We start from the raw sequence: 24,520 nt of genomic DNA on the forward strand, positions 1-24,520 counted from the left end.
AGATCCGGGGAGCCACATTAGAGCCACATTACTACGACTAAGAAGCATTTGAGCAAGAGGTATTGGAGAGATAATGTAATTCCAAAAAGGACAACACAAGAAAGTAGGCTATGAAAGACTGAATGAATACAGCTATCATCCTTTCTATACTGTATTTTGCATCGTGAAGCACCCTGATACTGCACCCTGATAACGGTAATGTAGTGTCTTGCTAGTGGCTACATTATCCCTGATGAGTACACCCTACACACCCTTCCCTGTCTCCAGCCATTCATGATGAGGGAGCTGACTGAGACGACCTGATGGCCAGGCTACTTACAGCACAGACAGGACAGGACAGGACAGGAGAGGAGAGGAGGACACGACCAAGGCCGAGACCAACAGAGCCAGACAGGGAAGAGGGAGGGAGAGCGAGAGCACATTCATTCAACATCACATGTACCGTCGTCGCAGCTGCATCTGTTATTCCCTGCCACTACAAAGCCTTATTTGAGAGTCACTCGAGCATGAGTAGGATGATGTTCGATGACAGTGACAAGGAATGGGAAATAACGATTGTTTCATTTCAGACATTTACATTGTCTATACAGACATAATAGGGATACAGACAGTACACACAGGATCTCTATAGTACATTGATACTGGGTTAGGTACCAAAACATCCCCTATGTCCCATCCCTGTCCTATTGTATCTCCTGTAATCTACCATTACATGAAACATACAGATGATGAGCAGTAACAGGGAACAGCTGACAGACGATGACATCACCCACCTGAGTCCGAGGCACCTGTGGAAACAGCGCTAGGGTGGTGGGTCTTTTTGGCCTGTACGTATCCATAGCGACAGGGGCAGGGGCAGATTTGTTCACGGGAGGCGGTTTGACAGGCAGTACCGTGGCCTCCTCTTCCTGGTCGTCGAGCCTGTGGTCGGCACCATGGATCAGGCCCCAGTGCTCCTCTTCCTCCACGATCTCCTCCTCGGCATCGATCAAATCCAAGTGGAGCATCTCCTCTTCCCTGGCCCCCCTCCTCTCTGCCTTCCCTGCCTCCTCGCTACTGGCTGGCCATGTCACATGATCCTGGAGAGGGAAGAGCAGCGCCGAGTAGAGCAGCAGCGTTGCAGTCGAGAGAAAGAGAGAGAGAGAAGGATTCAGTGACGAGGAGAGGGAGGAGGGGGAAGAGGGACAGTCAGCCAGCCAGCCTATCAGAGCACAGCATTACCTCAGCCTGTGGCTCTTTCTCTTCTCGCCTCACTGTGTGTGTGTGTGTATGTGTGTGTGTGTGTGTGTGTGTGTGTGTGTGTGTGTGTGTGTGTCAGTCTAATTCAATCACAGTAGGATAAATCCTCCCTGAAAACAAACACAGGAAAAGGCTGTTGTACTGTGACAAATATAACACCAGGGTGTAACCGCCCTCCCAGTAGTATTTTTCCATTGAGTTTAGTTTATTGGGTCATTTAAAAACAAGGTGCACATCGAAAATAATGCACTTGATTAAGAATCATCAAGGATAAAATCACCAAAAAAGTCTACAACTTATTTCCATTGTGGTCCTCTTTTATTATGGCATTAGGAAAAATACTCTCCTAATATATACAATTCATGTATAATTTATTAAGATAATATTCCATCGATATCTTTTTTTCTAGCGTTGAAATGCAGCAAAAACATGTCAAGAAACCTGGAATCCATGGCATTCTCCATGCTACAGTCGAATTCTACAGGATTATAAAATTGTACATTACAGCCTTCCCCTAAGGCTGCATTAGACAGGAGCTACAGTCCAGTGTAGCAGCTGGTGGTACTGTAGAGTGCTGCAGGGCTGAAGCCAGTGATGTTCAGTCTATTAACTAAGTGTGACATCTCAGCTCCACTTGGCTGTGGACCACATGTGAACAGCACTACGACTACCAAAGCCCGTCCTACAGGACACACATGAATCTGAAAAGTGACTTTGGCCCAAAGTACACCCTGTTTTGTTGCTTCTGGTCATCACACATCACCATAACACAATCAGGGCTGACCTTTACCACAATGTGGTGGTGATATGGTGATGTAAGGTGAAACAAGACCATGGTAGTCTATACCTTTTGAGATGAATGAAAATGAGAAAAAGAGAATGGTGTACAAAGAGCACTGTGTGATTCAGATGCATAGACTGAGTACCTAATATGGAGAGCATACATTTGTTGTTGAATGTTGATTTACAGAGTATCCCTTTACCTTTATCCCCAATTCAAATTATATACCGTCTTATAATACTGTATAAGGGGATAGATGGGGTAACAAAATACACTGTAAATGTGTACTTATATTGATTACTGCCCTGAAACTATAGATACTAGTGTGTGTTACTATGTGCCTAACACTGGGTGAACTAACACTTTTGTGAAAAAAATATACAAAAAGGGTGCATGAATATTCCCTTCTACTAGTATGAAGAGGACCACATACGGCTGTCTGTATGCAAGTATTACAGTATTTCTTTTTCGTGTGGTTATTTTTTAACCCCAGAATTACCCTTTAAGCTTTTTTTTCTCTGTTATATACTGTATATTTGTGACCGCCCGCTTTTGTGTCCTCCTCTAGCTTGTTGTAAAAGTGTGCAGAGAGCAGCACAGCTTACTTACTCTGGAGTCCAGTTCATCGTAGTTGAGGCTGACACCACACTTATCCCTAATCTCAGTGACCTGAGAGAGGTCCTCATCCTCAAATTCATCCAGGCTTAAGTCATGGGTCAGCCTGACGAGAGAAGAGAATACACACAACATGTTGACCATGTGGGGTGACATCAAAGTGCTCTAAATCCTATTACAAAAGGATTTACACTTGTTTGCTGTTCCCCTTCGTTTCACTACATCACAGGTAATCTCAGGTTCTGTCTGTAACAACGGTAGCAAAGGGAAGGTTAGTCTGAAACAGTCTCAAGTTTGCATGTGGGCCTCCTTCTCAGGAGAGGGTAATAGTTTGTGTTCATATTTATGTATATCATGCCTACTGTCCATGCTTTACTCCCAACATAGCTCTGATTGTGTTGTTGTTTTGTGCCCTGCACAATGTTATATCTCTCTCCTCTAGACATGTACAGTACTTAACATAGGGTCCTAATGGAATACATGAATTATGTTATTATGTCATGTTATACAAGATGATAAGTCACAAATATAATTCCTGTGCCTTGCTAATTACCAGACTATGTATGCAGACAGTATTGATGCACTTTCCCGTAGCATCGCCAACATTTCCTGTTGCTAAAATTGCACAGATCCCACGAAAGATCAAAAGAACTACAATCAACTCAGTGTCAGGCGATAGCAATCTCAAACATACAACCACATCGGCATCCAGGTAAACCTCTACCACCTTTGGATATATTCTTCTGGCTATCTTCTTCAGATTGACACCATGTAAACAAGGTATCTCTGCCCATATCCTACCACTGCTCTCATTCATACTCACTCACTAACTTCCAGAGGCAAGGTCAAGAAACCGTTCCACTCTTCAGCTATCTTATCAGAATTTCCTGAGACTAAAAGAGACTATGAGACAGGCTTTCGGGAACATACACAGAATATTGAACTGCAGGAAAAAAAGGCCTGTTTAGCTGTAACCACAATGAGTGTTCTGAGCTCATCCATACTGTACTGTACCATTTCTCCCACTGGTCCTCCATCCATGCATCTTCTTTGGGCTCCATGGCCAGACTGAGTAGCAACATCTGCTGGGCAGGGCAGAGTAGAGTAGAGTAAGGGCAGGGCAGGAGACCAGGCAGGCAGGCAGGCAGGCAGTCAGTCACTGATCGATCAAACAGGCAATTACAGTACTTCCCCTTTCAACAGAGCATCATCCACAATCCTCTCTCTCTTTATCTCTCTCTCTCTCCCTATCAGAACCCCTCACATCAGCAACAACAGATCACAGAGAGATGGGGACCACAAGTGCGAGCTTATTCCTCTCCACACAGCCTCTCTCTTTCTCTCTCTCCTTCACCGAGGCTCCACTTGTGTGTGTAGTATTTATGCCTCCCTCTGGCCCATTATAATCAACAGAGGATGATGGAGGGAGTGGGGGGAGGTGCTGTATGTGCTCTAGGCTAGTAGGGAGGGACTGGAGGAGAGGAGACTCAACCCCTCTTAAACTCCAGCCCCAACCAGCCCTGTGCTCTACCGTTCTGGGAGTCTGGGATGCTGAGAGGTCTGCCTCCCTGGATGATGGATGTCTGGGTGGGATCGATGCAGCTCAGGTTGCCTCCACCTCCTCCACAGTCCACAGGCCAAAACTACAGAGGCTGGGAGCTACAGAGGCTGGGCTGAGGGATGTGGTGAGCGGATCAATGGAGCTGCCTGCTAGTGCTTAAAAAAAAAGGTCCTTTTCCCTCTTTATCTGAAGGACAGGTGGATTTGGAGGTCCCTGGCCCCAAGCTGGACAGTCTTGATTTCCACCTTGTTATGGTGGTTCTCACGCCATCGACTGACCCAGACTCAGCATACTCTCTAGTCACTCTGACCGAAATGTGATGTTTAGAAAGAAGATGCAGCAGAGAAAATCTAGCCTACTATTGTATGAAGTCAGAAAACAGTGGGGGAGGACAAGAGAGCTGGCCTGTCATCCAATTACCTCTAATATGACTTCCTGTGACTGTGGACATGTCCACACACTTTACACACGACAACACTCACACTGGCCAGCTCACTACTGTACCAGGAGCTAGTAAGACACAGTTCCTATCACCTTACTAGACACTGAAGAGAAATAGCAGTCTGAAACCACACATAACAGTGTGACGTCAAATACTGTCTGTAGCGCAGTGTTTTAATATGTAAATAATCTTGGCTGTCATAATATTCTTTTCTCTATATCCTAATACTGTGCTTATCCTATCAAGTTACAGACAAGGATCATTATGCATCGAAGCTTAAATATCAGTTTCACTGGGACTGTTTGTATCAGATATCTAAATGATCCCTCATCCGGGTTCACTGCTATTGACGACTGTGAGGGAGTGACAGAGGGAGGATAAACAATTGTTCAGCCATTTAGAGAAACGGAGCTAGAGGGAGAGAGATGGTGGAGCGAGATAAAGACAGGGATACAGTGAGTGAGTGAGAAAGAAAGAGAGAATTAGTGGTCTCAGAGGAGACTATAGTAAGTGTTACTGCTGGTCAACAGAGCCCTGCTAAAGCTCCTCTCTGGCTACTGCTGGTAAATAATACATAAGAAAATCACATGAAACACAACACAAGAACAAACCTATTACAATACCCCTTTTATAAAGCCTTAGTTACATTGAATGGTAAAAATAATAACCTTTGTTTTCACACACTAAAAGTTACTGAATGTTGATTACTTCCGACAGATTGCCGGATTGGCCAAAAAGGGGTTCTGGCTCAGTACAATCTATTTATTTTCTAAAACCAGATACAATCAGTCAGTGATCATATTCTGTATGTTACCCTCCAGTGGTGAAATGGAAATATGATAGCCTCAAGTAGAAAAAGTGGTACCCAAAAGCTGTACCCTTACATAGCATGAAGTGACTTCTTTCATCATAATCTGCAGGAAAGTCACAGAAATACAGATAAATACAATTCTTCTTCAACATCAAGAATCACCCAAACAGGCTGTAAGGACCAACAAACAAAAAAACAACAGAATTCTGAAGGGTTCACGATTCCATCAGCACTTTAATGAAAATAAACTCTTTTGTACAATACAAAACAAATAAATAAAACTATTCAACAAAGCTCATGGACACTTAAAGGTAGACTATGGGATATGACGTCACACCTGTGAAAACAGAGCAACTTTCATCCAAGATATTGTAGCGAACGAGAGGATCCACTTGTTTCAGCGCCCTCCGACATCAGATGGCAGAGAGCATGCAGCAATCGCATTCAATTGCAACACTCTATTCGGTTGCATCTCTGTTTTCGGAAGTCTCTGGCATTGTCACCCCGCTCCTTTTGCTATGAGGACATATCCCAGAGTTTACCTTTAAAATTAGAGTAAATGTACACTTTTGCTTGGAATGTACAATATTTGGTGACAAATGAAAAGCTAAGATGGTCTGTGTTAACTCATGGGAAATTATTCAGTATGGATACATTGAGATTTGACTCGGTCAGTATTTCATATACAATCTCCTTCTGGGTATAATCGTCATACAGGGCAGTGCAGGCAAAGACAGTTTGTTTATGGGAATGGAAATATACATATACACAAGGCTGATAGATGTGCAAAAATAGTATATACTGTAAATAATGAATACAAATCCTTTATACTCTACAAATGGTCCTTGGAACATTCTCAATTGTAATGTAATTTCTTGTTGGCCACTGTTGTCTTTGTTTTGTCTGGACTGTACTGTACTTAATGGGTTGTGTTTTAGCTCGTGTCTGCTTTCATGGCCAGGTTTCCCTTGAGAAACAAGTCTTTTGACCTCAATGGAGGAAGAAAAGGTGACAAAAGTAAAATGTCATAGATTTGACTGTGTGGGATCTTGTTTAAAGAGCTGTCTGATCAGCCAAAATTTTCAGAGATTTGGCCGAAATTCCGACCAATCAGAGGGCTCGAGATTTTTTTTTTTTATTAGCTGTCATATGGTGCTGAATTTTTCCAATAGAGGATGGTGTATAGTTTCATGTAGCGAAGGTTTCTTTAAATTTCTTTAAGTAGCTCTTGGTGAACTATCCATCTTTAAAAAGGGGTAATCTGGGATTCAAACAAACTCTAACTCAACAACAAAGCAGTCTCTCGCCATTTTGTTTTTTTTGACTGAACTTAGAAAAAGTGACTGAAATGCATCAGTTCTGTAGCCCAAGCACCAACTTGTTATAATAATAATACACTCATTGCTGTATTGACTGTATGCACATCATTGGCAACTGTGCTGTTTTTGCTGCTAATCTGGATTTGTAATGCTTCTCCTACTGTTTGTGTATGTGTGTATGTGTGTGTATGTGTGTGTGTGTGTGTGTGTGTGTGTGTGTGTATGTGTCTAGGCTTGCCCAATGGGTTGGTGAGACCACAGGACATCAGACATCAGACTCTGTCTGTTCTCTCTGGAGAAAAACACAGCCCCTGAAAAACACAGTCAACAAAAAACAATTGATTAACAAATAAGGGCGCGAAAGTGGTGTAAAGGCATTCAAATCACACTCATATCACCTTAGGTAAAACAGTCTAGTCTAGTCAAGTGTATTTAGATGGTGTTGTTGGTAAAGCACCTGCTGTTGTTGCTGGTCGACTGACTCCTCTGATTGCTCCCTTGGTTCCTTTGCTGGTTCCTCCTCTGACATGTTGTCTTCTCTAGCAGGGCTAGTGCTGGTGTGCTGGACTTTAGACTGGGTCCCCTTCTGGCTGTTCTGTAGTTCAGAATCTGATGGCCTGCCTCTCTTCCTCTGGGACTGGCAGGGGGGTGAGTGCTGGGCGGGGGGTGAGTCTGGAACACAAATACAGTTTATATTAGCCATACGTCCGTCTCTGTACATTCAACAGTGCCAAAGAGTACATTTCCTTTTCCAAGTCTATATGCTGTGAATATACCCTGAAGGTTTTCTTGCTGACTTCAGCTTGCTTTTATTTTGCATTAACATATGCTTGTGTTTCCATTAATCTAAAGCAGCAACTAAAACCTGAGAGTAATAACTGGTAAACATGTCCAAACGTACCACAGGTGCTGCTGCTGGCCTGAGAGTCGTCTGTCATCGGAGGCTCCGCCTCTTCCTGGATGGTGGGCACGGATGCCAGGAGACCTGACACACACACACACACACACAGCCAATGTTACCATGACAACCGCTAGCCACTGGGAATGTTCCAAGACAGCAGACTGTTATGCAAACAGGGTCAAACTAATTAGACTATTGCAGTCATATTGCTGGGATCCAATGTAAATCTTTAAATTATATTTCACCACTCGGTGTCTCAAGGGCCACAGAATGAGGGGGCTACATATTAAAGAGCTGTAATTCCTAAACCCTTCCTCCAATTTGGATGTGAATACCCTCAAATTAAAGCTGAGAGTCTGCACTTTAAGCTCATGTAATTTTGGAATTAATATCTTTGTTTTTATAGGGTCTCTGATTTGCATAGGAATCAATTCCACACTGTGTGGATCAGGTTGTCATTACTAACTCAGCAAATTTCATAATTTTCTCTTGATCCTGACAAACTCCCCAGTCCCTGCCAGTGACAAACATACCCATAACTTGATGCAGCTACCACTATTCTTCACACGAGAGATGGTGCGGAAACTGCATTGCATGTGCTGGATTTGCACCTAACTTAATGCTTTGTAGGAAAACCAAATAAACACATTTCCAGCCACTTTCTTTGCTGTATCACTTGAATTCATTGTTGCAAACACAATTATGGATATGAGATAGATTATTTTCCATTAAGGGATTCTTTCTGGCCACTTGGTTATTTAATTTAATCCATGTTAAATTGAGTCTATAACACAACAAAATGTGGGTCTGAATACTTTCCGAAGGCACTGTAAGTAACATCCTTGTAAAAATAATAAAAAGCGCAAAAATTTGATACTCAATCACAGGCATTTTGTTAAAATACATTGAAGATATCATTAAACTTTACATACAGCCCAGCTGTCATGGCACACCAGAGAGAGGGCTTATCATCATGACAGGTAGTTAAGAAACAAAACTCCTGTAAAGTGGTGGTCACGGGGGGGCATTCTCACAACATAACAGCCTAATAGCAGTGTTCATCTTAGTAACTACCCTGAGACGAGAGAGGACCATAAGGTTGTCACCATAATATTTCTGAGGAGAAAAGAGCACCTTTCAAACTACTTGTGAAGAGAGTCCAAATCTCTGTGATTTAGGGATGGCAATCTTATTCAAAATGTGGCCAGTATTATGAGGCAGATGAGGTCTTTTGTTCCAGCCAAGCAGTAACACACCATATCCAACTAATTAAAAGTCAGTCTCTTGATTAAAGACTAGGTTGATTAGCTCAACCAGGAGTGTAAATACTCGGCTGAAACAAACCTGTCGACAAGACTGACCAGCCCTACTGTAGACAGTCATCTCTCCTTGCTATGGGTTTGTTTGCTGAGCAGGAGAGTAGAATAGACATACTGAGGCCCCTGTAATATGTCTACAGAGGGGTGGGTTTGAACATAATGGGGGCCCTGTAGTAGGGCGTTTCATTCACAGAGGGCTACACTAGAGTAGAGTTGAGTACTTACTGAGGCCTCTGTAATGGGAGAGCTGCTGGTACACTTGTTTCATCCTCTCGATGTTGAGCCTGCTGCCCTCGGCGTGGTTGATCATTGGTGTGGGGTAGTCCACCCCCACCACACAGTTGGCTGCCTTCTGCACCGACACGGGGGCGTTCCACGGCTCGTAGATGTAGCGGTTGGGGTAGTCCTTCAGCTTGGGGATGTAGCGCCTAGACACAGAGAATCACACTGCTGTTTTAGCCATCGCCTATCGAAGTATCCATCCATCCCTCGCTCACTCTGTCTGTCTGTCCATCCATTCATTCAATTTATTCTATTTGACCAGTGGATTGTCCGCTCAGCAACAAATGTCACTGTTTTCCAGGGAGTCCATCCAGGGTGTGCAGCGTAGGGAGTAAGGGTGTAGGGGGAAGTGTGTACATGATGTAGTAGTAGCAAAAGATTTTAGAATTAAGAAGATAGTTGAGTGGTTCAAAATCCAATGGAAGCCATTATCCACCCTGGAAACTAGCAATGTAAACACTGCAGGCATGCGCAAAGGTTTGTGGTGGTAGGTTTCGTATTTCGTAATATACATTTGTGGAAGTAGCTTGACAAAGTAGGGCAAGTAAGTGGGTAGATATTTTAAATTGCATCATAAATGTTTTTATTCATGCATATCGGCAATTATTCATGAAGGCAGAGGATCTCGTCACACTGCGCATGTGTATAGCAGTCACTCTCCTTAAACAATGTTTTTTTTTTTTTTTTTTTGCCAACTGGCAGGCTACATATTCCACTGAGACCTGAAGACTCCAGACATTACACACATTTAACTAAAATCAATAAGGACGATGTGCAAACCTTTAATAAAAAAAACTAAATGTTCGCAGCCTCCTATTGCTTTCCAACATTGAAAATCCAGCCAAGTCCTTATTTTTCAACAGACTGTGGATGGAAATGGATGCCGAGTGAACCCTGTTCCTATCTCTTCGGTAGTAGTGGAGGAGTAGGGTATAGGGAGTAAGGGTGCAGTGTGTAGCGTACATACCTGATAAAGTCACCGCTGGGGTCTGTCCTCCTGCCGAAGCCCACGGGGCAGTAGCAGTGGAAGAACTGCTGGAAGAAGGCGCTGCAGGAGAGCCACTGCCAGCTGCCTGCGTTCACACTCCAGTCTGCATCCAGTAAGCGCTCCTCAAACACCTGAGGAACCAGCCAGAATAGATGGCCAGACAGAGCAGTGGGTTTAGCTACGAATCATAACACTGCTCTCTGTGGTGAGTTAACGTTATCCAGCAACAGCTCCGCAAACAGCTTACAGTCGAGTGAAGACAAGAGTATAGTCAAAGAAGAGAAGCTACATTACAACAGCCTGACTACAGATCTGTATGTGCTTCAGCCAACTCCTCTGTCATCGTTGTCGTTGTGGTGGTGGTGGCAGTGAGGCCAAACATCAGTATATGGAATGACACTGGCAAACACATACAGATCTGGAGCCAGACCATAATACTGTCCGTAGTAAGACTTCGTCTGTATCTACCAACAGCTCCAAAGCACCTATTGTGTGGACTCAGGGATGCCAAGGTGCCACATTATCTATGTCAGACACTGAGTGGCAGGCTTTGAGGCTAAGCCCAGATCTTCCACACTGGGCTAATGACCGCTTTACAGGTTACAGGTTACTTTTACACATACTCCTACACACACTCCTGACCGACAACAGCTTCTCCAGAACCCTGTTTACAAAGTAGAGCTAGTTGGTTGGTTGACACTCACTAAGCCCTCATTTAATAATGAACAAATGGAACAAATGGAACCCTAGCCCCTACCACCAAGGTACCTTACGTGGATCTGAAAGAATTTGATAAGTACCGTACCAGCAATATGGCAATAGCCCCCACACCTAGCCCTCAAAAAGGCTTAGTAGAAATTCTGTCATGTTGCTTCGATCTCTCCAATCCTTTCATATCAGCACAAGTAAGTAGGGTCTAGGGGTTGTTTCTGGACAGGGCCATAGGCAGGGGCTAGGGGTAGTTTCAGGACAGGGCCGGGGGCTAGAGGTAGTTTCAGGACAGGACTAGGCTGTCTAGGGTCTCTAGGGTATTTCAGGACAGAGCCAAACAGAAGCTTCCGTACCCTCATGCCGCTCTCCCAGCTGAGCCACAGGTCCCCCCGGGTCAGGAAGCAGGCCACGGCGTGCCGGGCCAAGTGGTGGATCCAGCCTTCCTGCCTCAGCTGGGTCATGATGGCGTCAATCCAGGGGAAGCCCGTCTGCCCTTCAGCCCACTTGGCCAGTGCCTCAGCGTTTTGGTCCCATGGGATCTGCACACAAATGGGGTTCCCATCCATACGGTCGAAGTTGGGGTTGTTGGTGGCAGCTGTGTAAAAGAACTCTCTCCACAAGAGCTGGCCGAACAGGGATAGAGGGGGACTGGAACGCCTCCGTAACTAAAAGAGAGGAGTGGGTAGAGAGGGTGAGTTATAGAGGGTTATGAACAGGAACATTGGGTTATGGAGATATCATCACAATCATCATCATCATTACACCATGACCACGTTGAGCATGAAATCGTTTTGGAAACAATGCCAAGAAAATAAGCATTTTTGCTGGCCAAATTCAGGAGATTCTCTCTAATAGCCTTTACCTTCATGTAGAGTTCCCGCAGGTTGTAGTAGTACACCCGGCATGACAGACAGCCGAACCGTAGGTAGGGACTGAGCCCTGTGGGGCTGGCGAACAGCGAACACGCATTTATCCGGGGACGCTCGAAATTCGCCACCCAGGTCTACAAAACAAAACACAAACAAAACATTCACATAAGACAGGGATGTGACCATGACAACAGAGTATCCAGTAAAACTGAATATTTGAGGGTTGATCAATTTCAATGATTACTGAATAGAGTTACAATGTCAAAAAGTTGGAATTCCTGATTAAACAAGACAATAACATCAATGAGATCACATGACCCATCTCTTGAGTAGCAGGCCATTCCTGCAGACCAACTCATTGTTGTCCAAATGTAAATGGTGGAATGTTCAATGATGACTCACCTTTCTGTCTAAGTGTTTGTTGAGTCTCTCTAATGCCTCGGACTCCCCTCCTCCCCACACTGCTGGACTCAGTCCCTGAGTTCTAAACCCTGTAGAGGAGAGAGTAGTTAGCTACATTAGATAACGGAAACCTTATAAAAGTAGGCTTTTATTATCATATTAAAAGTGGTAATTAATTTAGCACTAGAAGCTCCGGGCCCTCATAAAGTAAGTGGTCCGGAGACATCCATTTGTTACTGTTAGTATAACAGTGTAATCATTCAATTAGATCGATACCAGACAAACAAATAGGAAACTGGTGATTAGTCAGGACTTAAGAACCATTACAATACCACATTTTGTGTTTTAAAGAACTTACATATTGAATATAACATTGACGGACATAATTTGTTTAACTGGACATAGCCTATTATTAAAAAGAAAAGCTGCCGTCAAGTGTGAAGCGTCAATCCCTGCGCATGGATCTTGTGCCCTTATCATCATCAGAACCACACAGGCTACTGTAGCCTACATACACACAGGCTACTGTAGCCTACATACACACAGGCTACTGTAGCCTACATACACACAGGCTACTGTAGCCTACATACACACAGGCTACTGTAGCCTACATACACACAGGTGGCTAAAAACAAGGTCTGCGCTTCGACAACCGATCATTGCATATTATTGCAAAACCACGTTGTTTGCGATTACAATAAAAGCATGTACAGGTTTGTCTAGTATAAAGCTGCTACTAAACTTAACCGTTAGCCTGTGCTGCGGTAGAAAAGTGGAGAATGGAGAACCAGAAAATCTTCCCCTACTGGTCTATGAGGACAACTCAGGGTAAGACGATATTTCACCTAAACAGGTTGAACCATCCCTTTAAAGTGATCATGCTGATTATTCTTTCACACTCCCTGACAGAAGAGACTCTCTTACCCAGCTCCTCCAGAGAAGGCACACTGTAGTGTTGGTCGTGGTTGTCAGATATCTTGGTGCGACAGCTGTCCATCTGCTCCTTTGTGATGGTGGGCAGAGGTTTCTTGGGCAGCTCCAGACGGTTGACAATGGCCTGGAATCTCTTGAACGTGAGGGGGGGACTGTTGTTGTTCATCTCGATGATCCTGATGACGTGGAAATTAGAAGTGGGATTAGAGCATATTCTTCCTGAAGAAGACTTCTTGTACAGTTGAAACGTTGTTTGGAGTACGGTAATAAAGCACTGGGGAGTATTTGATATACCATGTGTGGGTCTCTTCCCCCCCCCCCCCATCTTACAATATATTCTTAACATGTATTTAATGGGAGAATACAGGTTCACAGATATGACATGACATTAATAATAAGCTTTTATTTATATAGCACCTTTCATACATACGAATGCAGCTCAAAGCATTGTACAATACAGCGCAAAAGAAAGAAAAAGGAACAGATTAAAAAACGAGAACAACCAAAACATCAGCAAAGTGCTGAACAATACAGTGCAAAAGAAGGAAGAGAGAACAGATTAAAAACAAAAACAACTAACATAATTAATCAATACAATAAAAGCAGCATCACTCAATCTAGTTGCATAGATATCAATAGAATAAAATCAGCAGAGATAGCAGCATAGATGAAATGCTAATTGAAAGCTAAATTGAAGAGATAGGTTTTTAACTGGCGCTTAAACTGCATTTCGTTGTCTCTGTACTTGTACTCTGCACAATGAGCTGAGTGCTCTTGAGGGCGTATACTGTAGGTTGTCAGCGAATCAGTAAGGTAGGATGGTCCCAGCCCATTTAGTGCTTTATATACGAGTAGAAGGACTTTGAAGTCAATTCTAAACGATACAGGGAGCCAGTAGCATATACAGTGAGAATAGTAAGGGACCAAGGAAATTTCCTGGTGCAACACCAAAACGTATATCATACTCATCCGATACACGATCTCCAAGACTGACATAGAATTTTCTCCCTGTAATATATGCACGGAACCAGCTTAGAATACAATCAGAGAGACCAACCCAGTTTTGAAGACGATTGATGAGGATCTCGTGATCAATCGTGTCGAATGCTGCACTTAAATCCAAGAGAACAAGAACAGAGACCTTATTAGCATCAGTGTTTAGTCTGAGATCACTGACAATTTTAGTGAGAGCAGTCTCTGTGCTATGATTAGACCTGAAACCTAACTGGAACTTTTCCAGAATCTTGTTGTTTTCATGTAGGAAGGAGTTAATTTGATTATAAACCACCTTTTCGAGTATCTTGCTAATAAAAGGGAGAATGGATATTGGTCTATAATGAGTTAGAGTCTAAATCTAAATTTGATTTCTTCAGCAGCTGTAACATATTACAGTAACAACATTCTCACTCCTGTACACAACGCTGTCTACATTTTGGAGATATGTTTAAAACATTCTGAGATCTGAGATTATTCATGGGATTTCTGTATTGATTATCTATCCGGAGTTGATTCTTAAAATGCATATCAGGGAATGTACTGAATGAAATGAGCTCCGTATCTCTGCATAATTCAAAATGTCAATAACAACAAAACTGCCTAAATACATGTGTCTTGTGTGTGTATATCAAGTGATTGAAAGTTAGTGCTACATTGAAGGAGTTGTGGAAACCAAAAAGGATAACAGTTAGAAAGACAATAAAAAGTCCCATTCACACATATGATCTCTTATTCATCTACAGAATTTCTAGAAAAAAAAAAAAAAAAAGAAAAAAAACTTCACTGGTAATTTATTAGTTTTTATTTAATCAGGAAGTGTCCTGGTTCTCTCTCTCTCATTACTCATATCATAACTCATAAGAGACCAGTTGGAGAGAAGGCAGTATCTAGCTAACCATGTCTCTTATGGATAGGCTGCTCAAATCTTATACAACCGCCACCTGTGTGTGTACAGACTGGGGCCTTCTGATTGGATAATTTCCTGTGGAGGCGGCCGTCTGGTCAGGTCAGGTGGCTCCATGTGTCTGAATGCAGCCTGTCTGAGCACGCCTCCACTCACATGTCTGCTGCGCTGACTCACTACTTAGCTACATTACCTCCCACTGCCTGCACATGTCTTGTGGTGTGACCTGCACTAGCACTAACAGACCACCTGGGGGCAGCCCTGTCTATGAGGCTCTGCTGTGAACATGAAAAGGATCTCCCAGTTGTTATGTCTGCGAGAACTTTGAGCTATGAAATCTCTGCTGTGCTCACTGCTCAGAGCATGGCCTTCTTAACAGCATCATTCGCATTTATAGAACGACAGAATAGCCATACACTTTTACTTATCTACTTAGTAACCAATTGACCAACGATCTTGATTTCTCTTTACTTGCAATGTTTACAGAAATCACTTTGAAATCAATATCGAAAGTAATATCGAAGCCTGTGGCTCATGAACATAACACGATCTTATCGATTTCTCCCAGGCTAAATGTCTAATTTGTGATGCTGGGGTTTCGGGCAGAGCTTGGTTTGGAGGGAGTGTTAACCTCATTATCTCCATCTCTGGTATAGTTGTGAGGACATGAGACTGGCAGTCTCAGGTCTAAAGGACTGAGTTTGACCCACTGTTCCCATGGCAATAGTTTAACATGGTGTAGAAAAGCACTGTTGGCCATTTCCCCATGTGGGACTAAATTCTGCATCTTATGAATAGTCATTCTCCTACCCATGACATCTTATGAATAGTCACTCCTACCCACTACATCTTATGAATAGTCATTCTCCTACCCACTACATCTTATGAATAGTCATTCTCCTACCCACTACATCTTTGCGAATGTTTCCTCATCAGACTAGCTCTCCATCTTAGCTCTCGTCTTCCAGTTTGCTATTGTTTACCCAGCAATGCAAAGGCATTGAATATGCCACTGAAAGTGTCAAATTCACTATCCTCTACTGAATACACTTATTCAAATCAGCTTGATTGTAAATAGGAGACATCAAAATTACATCATGGGTAAGTATTGTAAGTACAAAATCTGACCATTTCAGTGAAAAGACCTTTAAGACATTTAATTGACTGGACCCTTACAACAGAGTAACTAACTGACCTGTCCAGGTTGTAGAGTGTGTGAGAGTTCCTCACGACTGTCTCTACTCCAAACTCCTGAGCCATCTTGATGATGGCTCCATCTCTCTCCTTGCCATATGGCTCAGAGTCATACTCGAACGTCAGGCGGGTGACCTTCCACTCCTATAGGAACACAATGGCGAGAGAGAGAGGGGGGAGGGAGGAAGAGAGAGAGCAAAGTGAAGGAGAGAAAATAATGATGCAGAATAACATTCAATAAACTCAATGAAAAGCTAATTTGCGTTCAAGTGTTTTCATTTTCTGCACACTTACAGGACCACTGTAGTACAAGGAGCTGGTGCTAGCTGAAGAGCACACCATGTACAGCAAAGCTACAAGGCCATCTCCACATCCCACTTGTTCGTGGCAGTGGGTGGAGGCTGCAATCTACAATAACCCTGTAATATATATTGTTATCCCTTGAGTAGGTGCACCTCTGAAGAGCACTCCCTATTGAATTTCTATTGAGGTCTGACATGTGACACAGGCTATTTGTTTGTGCCCTGCTGTATCCGCAATTACCATGACTGCCTATTATGCCACGAAACACCTGTCTGGTATTCCCTCCCTTCCTCTTCAGACTTAAAGGACACTATCCTGGTGTGTCACACACTAGGCCTAACCGACCTGTTCAGAGACCTTTCACAGCACTCTGGATTAAATAACTGAAATGCCAGTGGTGGCATTTATAAGACAACCATGTCTAAAGCGCCAGTACAGTACAATTCATGCAGCGATCGTCTATTACGACAGTCCAGCTGTCATTGAACCAAGGTGATAAAATATAAAACACAGTGTCCGCACCATGTAGAGCTTCCGAAACCAATGCAGAGTTTCTTTGACGCACTGTCAATGGGTGGCATATTACTATTATTCACAGCTGTTGTCGTGAACAGCATATTTCAGTCAATACTACTTTGGTCGAGCTGATCAAATCAGGGGATCCATAACACAGAAAAATCTCATGTGGCACTACACTCAAAATGCATGGCGGACTAACATAATCTCAAAGCCATCCCATGGAGGACATCCACTTCAATGCCTCATGGTGGGATGCACTAGCTCTACAGAACCTGCCCACTGCCCCCAAACCACTCATCATCCCTGAGTAGAAGCCTTGCTACATCACTACAACACTACAGTATATTATTAGGCTAATCTAAGGTCTCGGTTTCCTGGACACAGATTTAGTCTAATACTAGACTAAAAAGCATCTTCAAGTGATTCTCCACTGAAAGTGTGATTTAGTCAAGGACTAGGCTTAATCTGTGCCCAGGAAACCGGTCCTAAATGTTTTTCAAAACGGCAACTAACTATCAGTAAAATAACAGGGGAAGTGGTTATATTACCAAATTCAGTTTTAAATGGGATGACCAGACCACCACTTCCCTTTTACAATTAATTTAGGTGCCAACTAGAGGCATAATTGAGGAGCTGAAAATGATGCCATGCGATTGGACACCATTCAAATGTATAACCATTCAACATGTCAAACCTCAACTCATATGATGAGAATACTGACCTTGAAGAGACGTGGAAAAACATCTGCAGGTTGGCCTCGTACCACAAACAGCCTGGAGTTCAGTTTCCGCAGACTTGTGTCCAGGTCCTCCAAAGACTCCAATAAAAATCTGTGTGGAAAACTCAACCCATCATTCCTGATTCAACTCAGGAAACTGAGAAACATTGTTAACTGAGGAAGAGATATTGGGAGGAACCTGTCCCTATAGGAGCCCATTGCCACCTGACAGGCCAGGTGACATGACAGGCACTCCCTTGGCTTGAATTTACACTGTTCAAGAAATACTTCAAATCACCAACTATTGACATTATACTATTGAAACATTTAGAGAGAAGTTACTTTCCAGTGACAGCTTATATAATCATTGCTAGTTAGTGATGCCAGTAAAACAATGCAATTCATGCTGAGACCGTATATTACTATAGCCTAGCTATCTTTGATAGAACTTAAAATAGAGTTAGCTTGCAACTGCTACCAGCTATCAAGACAGGCCAGCTGACGTGACGAATAAAGCCAAGGCCGTAGAAGTTGCCTTCCAGCGTCCCACGTGTCCGTTACACACTTCGCTGGGAATCATTCATAAAGACTCTTCTACGGGTAGTATTCACTCCCGACCGTCTTGTAAAGGCATGTGGATCGCTGTTTCTGGGATACTATGAACACTAACCTCCATCTGTTTACTCCGACGTTAGCAGACCCAGCGAACCACGGATCCAAAATATAAACACAGCGTACTGTGTCCGCGCCATTTAGGGCTTCCTGTAAAGACGGATTATCGTGTAGTCGCAGCCCTTTCCGAAACCAATGCACAGAATTGACGACCATAATTTCAGATCATGTTATTCCGATCACGAAACATACGAATTAAACAGAACATTTTGGATAAGCAACGTTTTTTTTTGTGTCTCCCAAGTCCGTCCTCGGCGATGAGTGGGTGGAGCCGACGTTGACAGTAGTCCTGATACGTAACCACTTTCTCATCTCTCTTCTTCCATTGGTCAGCGAGTGAGTTACGTACTGTATTGAAATGAGCGACGTCGTTAGACCGGCACCGATTGGTTGCTTCGCACGTGTAGAACCAAGCACATAGCCCTGTCACGTTGTGGAGGCTGCCTCGTATTATGTATTGGTATTATGGAGTTGCTGTCCTATAGGAAACTGATTGGGGATCAGCTCTCTCTACTTTTTGGTCTGGCGTTACACATTGTGAGAGTCATATGAAACCGACCCTAAACCAGCTGGTATGTGATCAATGTGCGCATTTGAATTTTTCTGATATCGAAACGAAAGAAAAACTTCGTAGCCTGCTGTAGTTCACTTTGGGAGAAAATCTCTATTGAAGATGCATTTTAGTCTATGATTTAGGCTTAATCTGTGTCCTGGAAACCAGCCCTTGTTTAGGAGAACATCATATTCCAAGGTGCCAAAGTTATAGGCTATGTCAAGCAAAGCAGGTGACCTTTGTTTTCAATATGCTTTCAATATACTAATGCAAATGTTATTGTGTTGTTGATAAGAGTGTACAACTCTACAGCAGCCTCTAGTGGTGATTGTACTGTAACTTCACAGTGTCATGTACAGCATTTTTATTTCAGGTGTGATTTGTTTTTTCCACCACTTGGTGGCGTTTTAACATCATCTATGTGCCGCTATAACATGCTGATATAACACGCTTGTGAATCATCAGGGTTGAGACATGTTCTCCATAATGACTATGGGTTATGGCCGGTGTGCTAGTAGTCTACTGTTCTGTTAACAAAGACTTTGGGTATCTGAGGAATGCTTTTTAAATGGATGCCAAACTTTCTGGATGCCAAACTATCTTTTCAACTTTTGCTAATCCTTTTTGAATGCATTGGGCTATTTGATATACGGCAGTGATCCTCAATCCTGATCCTGGAGAGTCGCAGTACTACAGGCTTTTGTCCCAGCTCCCCAGTGACACCTGATTCAGCTAATCAAGGTTGAGATCAGTTGATTAGTTCAATCAGGTGTGATAGCACTAGGCTGGGACAAAAAACAGCACCCACTGCAGCTCTTCAGGACCAGGCTAGGGAATCACTGGTATACGGTATGCAAATCTCTGTAATGTCTTGCGCTGTAGAATATTATTGATTTTAGAGACCATGCCCTTTTCTACACCTTCTCACAGGACGACATTTGAGTGATATTGATTGTATTAATAGCTGTATACCATCCGCCCTCTTTCAACATAATGTATTCTTGGTGGAATATGATGAATAACTTGTCATTTAGAGATACAAGATAAGGTAGTCATCTTATTTCTGTAATATCCAGTTATTTTTTTATAAGAGCACCTAAATGCACTATGATTATTAAACCAGATTTTATAAATGCTGCGGCCGGTGACTCATCTTATCTGAGATATGATTGCATTATCTCATGGTCAATTTAAAACCTTTAAACGCCACAAGGAAAGGCACAGCACAAGGAAAGGCACATCATGTACTGTAATGGAAAATGTAATACTGCCAGTCATATGTAAACATTCAGCAATACTTGCAGAATTCATACATCCCTGCAAGCCATCCCTAATCAAGTTATGAATGCTCCCTCTGTATGTGTGTGTTTGTGTGTGTGTGTGTGTGTGTTTGTTCTATCAAAATTAAACAGTACAGTATATACTGTACCATGCAACACAAAACCGTCTTTCCTCACGTCTCCCAGAACATTCCTAATGAGAAGCATAATATTGACTGAATAAAGCAGAATGTATTGCAATTTCAACTTTATATCAAATAATTTCATTATAATAATACACTCCTATCTGATGCTGTATATGATTAAAGCTCACTGCCATACAACACTGACCTTGGCTTTCACACCTTAAAGTTAAGCTGCTTCAGTCTCCCCACCGAGTACCTCCTCATTTAGGGAGAACAGGTGCTTCTGTTCCATGCAACATTAACTGTAATTCATGTCTTGCCAGAGTAGGTTGTCTTCCTTGCCAGTTAACACACGGGTGAGTTTTTAAATGACTCCATGGCAGAGACTGTGTAGTGTCTACTAAACACAGACTATTTCTCTAAACAGCTTACTTCTTAGCAGGGATTGGTAATCACTTTCTGATAGACCAACTGACAACTTTAAAGGACCACGTGTGTCTGACACAGACAAAATGTAACCATGACAGTTTAATGAGAGAAAGAAATAATGTCATAACAGTGTCATAATGCTATGTCTTCACACATTGTAAAACAGACAGGTATTATGAGATATGTTGACATAATAGTTAATGTCAGTGGTCTCATTGACAATGTGTGAAGACATTTTTTGATTGACCTTCTTTGATTGACCTTCTTTGACTGAGTGTGTGTGTGTGTGTGTGTGTGTGTGTGTGTGTGTGTGTGTGTGTGTCAGGGGAGGCTGGTGGAGGTAGAAATCAGAGGATGGGCTCATTGTAATGCATGGAATGGAATGAGGAATGGTATGAAACATGTGTGCAACACATGCGTCCCAGGGCTATAGACTGTACTTATAAATAATGTATCCATCCGCCTTTTTCATTTCCACCAGCAGGGAGATGAACCAGGCATCAGGTGTGGCTCTGGCATTGCTGTACCAGATGGTCCAGAGCCAGACTGGGGAGCTGTAGTGGTCCGCTGTGGACAACACAGCCATTCATTCCTATGACTCACAGATAATGTTCCAGTGATGAATTGAGTTTTTCCTTGGAACTGCTAAACGGCTAGACCATCTGGAGAGGGGCAGAGGGCTCCTTCTGCTTTCTCTGTAACCATATTCATCTCTGTCGATGTGTTTGAAAAGCCAACGTCTCTGCCTATTCCCCATCTCCCATCTCCACCTAGTCCTTGTATCTGTGTGGATACGTAGGTGAGAAGGCCACTGTGTACCGACCTCTCTCTCCCATAGCAGGGGTTCAGGTCAGGCTTTGAAAAGAATAGCTTGTTATCTTCTGTCCAGAACATGGCTGAACAACCAGAGGCACTGCCCAGTGTCACATATCCCCAGCATCATAGTTCTGCTTTTCAAAAGTTTCTATCTTCTGGGGGATCAAATGCCAAATCCAATGAAAGTTCAAAAACTTTTTTTTAAAGCAGAATAATCATCAACTTTTTAGCCTATTTCCCACTGATATGGCTTGAGGGTGGTGAGTTTTCAGGACAGGCCCAGCTCGTTATGTATTTCTCTCAAATACTTTGATTAACATAGCCAGGCTGTGGCCTAAATCTGCTGCACAGCAGTCAAACCATTAAAGGCTTCAGAACAAAGAATAGGAATTTGATATGCAGAACCCTGCCTTTGGATTCACTGTTAGCAGAATGTGTAAACCTTGCTCTGAGCGGACTGGGTCTACTTGTGGTTTGAGGTAATGAGGGTGTACGTCTGTTGAATCTGAACTCAAATACAAAAAATGAAACAAAAAAACATGTACTATTAACTAACCCCTGTAAAGTAAATTGCCTTATTAAATACTGCCTCTGTTTTTTTGTGTAACATTGCTCATTTCATTATTTTGACCATGCTGTACACTTGCTTATTTGATACTTACTGTAACATGTATTCTCAATCTGTTTTATTACTGTATGTATATATTCTGTGCTGTATAAAAGCATTCTGTGAGGAAACCTTGGCTAGTATGACCTGACACAATATGATTCATTTCTATTTCTTAAATGGTCTTAAATGTTTGCCCACTTAAGCATTGTGATAGTAGAACTAGCTTTGCTTTAACACAACTTTTTCCCACGAACAACACATTGTCTCTCTTTGCTCATTGAGTCAAGAGTGTGTTTTTTCAGTGCATGCTACGCGTGTATCTATTTCAGGTTATCAAGTTAATTCAGATTGAGAGGAAAACAATAGCTCTTCAGTTCTTCAGTCAGCCATGCTCTCTGGTAACATAGATTGATTCCTATTAAAGAAGGGGTATTTATTCCTCGCTGTAAATACCCATCCTCTACCAAAACACAAGGTTTTATTGTCCCGATCATTAGATCAAATGACAACCTGTAATATAGTTGGCTTGAAGGTGGATGGAATTTCCCTCAAACACAAGCTATGTGTTTGTTTAGTTTAATCACAACCTTCTGTAGAGAAACTCATGGGAATCTATGAAGTCATGCTCTCGCCTTCTTGATTTCCCCTCATTAGAAATCTAGAGGTAGTGAATGTACAGCCAGGGAATAGTACTGTATACTGTATACCTTTCCTTTCTCCCTGGTGTAGGTATACCTGAGTTCAGATGATGATCTTAACAAAGAGCAACAGCATGTTCTGCTGAGGACAGACGTGGTTCTTTGGTGCTGCTGGGGAATCTGATGCTGTGTGGTGGCCAAATTAGCAGTTTTAATGAGTACAGTGTTTGGCCTCTGTTTGAAAGGCTCTACTGTTTGAGGTTAGGGAGGCAAGTGACATTGGTGCTGTTTTCAAGCCTCATAAGATCTCTCTTTCACCATAGCACACTACAGTGCACAGACACACAGGTAGCCTGAGATGTAGTATGCTTAATTTCTCTACTTCTTAAGGGGATAGAAAGATCAAATTCCTGAAATCTAAGTTGGGTCATTGACTTGTTGGTTTGTATTCAGAATTGATCAAGTTACTTTCCCAGATTTATCCCAAAACACTTTATATGATGCATTCGCTTAAATGTAATGAACCTACAGTACAGTAAGCAGAGCAACTACGGTATCATGTAAAAAGTAGAACTACACAAATACCACTGCTGGATTGTGATGGGTTGAGAATATCACTATGTTTGTCTGTCAGTCTGTTAGTGTACCTGTCTGATGGATGTCCGTAGTCTATCTGCCTATGCAGCTGTCTGACAGTCTGTCTACCCCCTCAACAGTCAGTCTGTCAGTGTCTTTTACCAGTTGCCTGGGTCTACTTGCAGCAGATGGACATACTGTACTGTCTGTGGTGGCAGCTGCCAGGTAATAAAAAGGAATGTTCTATCCTCTATGGTTGCCACCACCCCCTGATCATCAGCATGTTGTATCTACCATCAACCAATCCCCTGAGCACTTGTCTACCCCTCCACTATTTCACAGAGAATCAGAGGTACATTTGTCACTCACTAACAGTCAACAAGTTTGATGATGATACTGCCAGTGTGTTGTCATTGTGGTGGGCCTATAGTGTTATGTTCCATCTTCAACTTCAAACCCAATGAGACCTGCTTCCAATGTAATTCAGAGTTCATTCCTCTCAATTTCACTCAGTGCTGGACTAATGAATTTTGACATTGTATCTACTTTCATTCTAGCAGCATTCAGAGTGAGGTACTACTTGCACATTAAATCTTTAGCAGGGCACACATATTAATGGTACACTGAAACATCACATGATGTGATTGGTTATGCTATCGAAAAGCCAAGCAAAGGTCAGGATTCAATCCATTGCATCTAACAACTCTCCACACTGCACTTTCAGATGTGTGTTTGATTTTCACAGCAGCGGATTGCAGATGGGTTGACACGTGATTCAGAAATGTGTAGTCCGATTGTATGTGTTGGATTAATTCCCCGCCAGGATTTCCTTCAGTACTGAACGGGTCGTGCGGCACACAACTGTCAGTTTCTAAATGAACTGTCACTTCCTAATTCTGGGATACACTGCTATGCAAATCATGTCATTTTGCAGAAAGCCACTATCCACAATAGATTGAATCCATGCCATAGTCTTTTAACACATCTATGTCCCAATTGAATTGTGTTATGTAG

The 24,520-nt window shown here is 42.7% G+C and overlaps 2 protein-coding genes across 2 annotated transcripts in view; both read right to left on the minus strand.

The window, feature by feature from the left end:
- mapk8ip1a (mitogen-activated protein kinase 8 interacting protein 1a) overlaps nt 1-3,717 on the minus strand; it is a gene marked incomplete at both ends in the record, with an annotated part of 11,033 nt that extends 7,316 nt beyond the window's left edge. The window contains 3 exons of the mRNA XM_083666472.1: nt 774-1,079; nt 2,630-2,741; nt 3,650-3,717. Coding sequence (XP_083522598.1) covers nt 774-1,079; nt 2,630-2,741; nt 3,650-3,717 — 486 coding nt within the window. The remainder of the gene's footprint in view (nt 1-773; nt 1,080-2,629; nt 2,742-3,649) is intronic.
- A 1,946-nt stretch (nt 3,718-5,663) lies between these two features.
- Nucleotides 5,664-18,724, minus strand: cry2 (cryptochrome circadian regulator 2). The gene is made up of 12 exons (XM_083666802.1): nt 18,478-18,724; nt 17,811-17,919; nt 16,269-16,411; nt 13,165-13,349; nt 12,241-12,329; nt 11,832-11,972; nt 11,323-11,634; nt 10,238-10,389; nt 9,214-9,416; nt 7,670-7,753; nt 7,226-7,440; nt 5,664-7,079 (listed from the first exon to the last, which is right to left on the minus strand). Exons 1-12 carry the CDS (start codon nt 18,633-18,635, stop codon nt 7,041-7,043), a joined length of 1,830 nt encoding a protein of 609 aa, XP_083522928.1. The 5' UTR covers nt 18,636-18,724; the 3' UTR covers nt 5,664-7,040.
- Nucleotides 18,725-24,520: the final 5,796 nt, after the last annotated feature.

Source organism: Argentina silus (assembly GCF_951799395.1).
Source record: "Argentina silus genome assembly, chromosome: 3".
NCBI classification, from domain to species: Eukaryota; Metazoa; Chordata; class Actinopteri; order Argentiniformes; family Argentinidae; genus Argentina; species Argentina silus.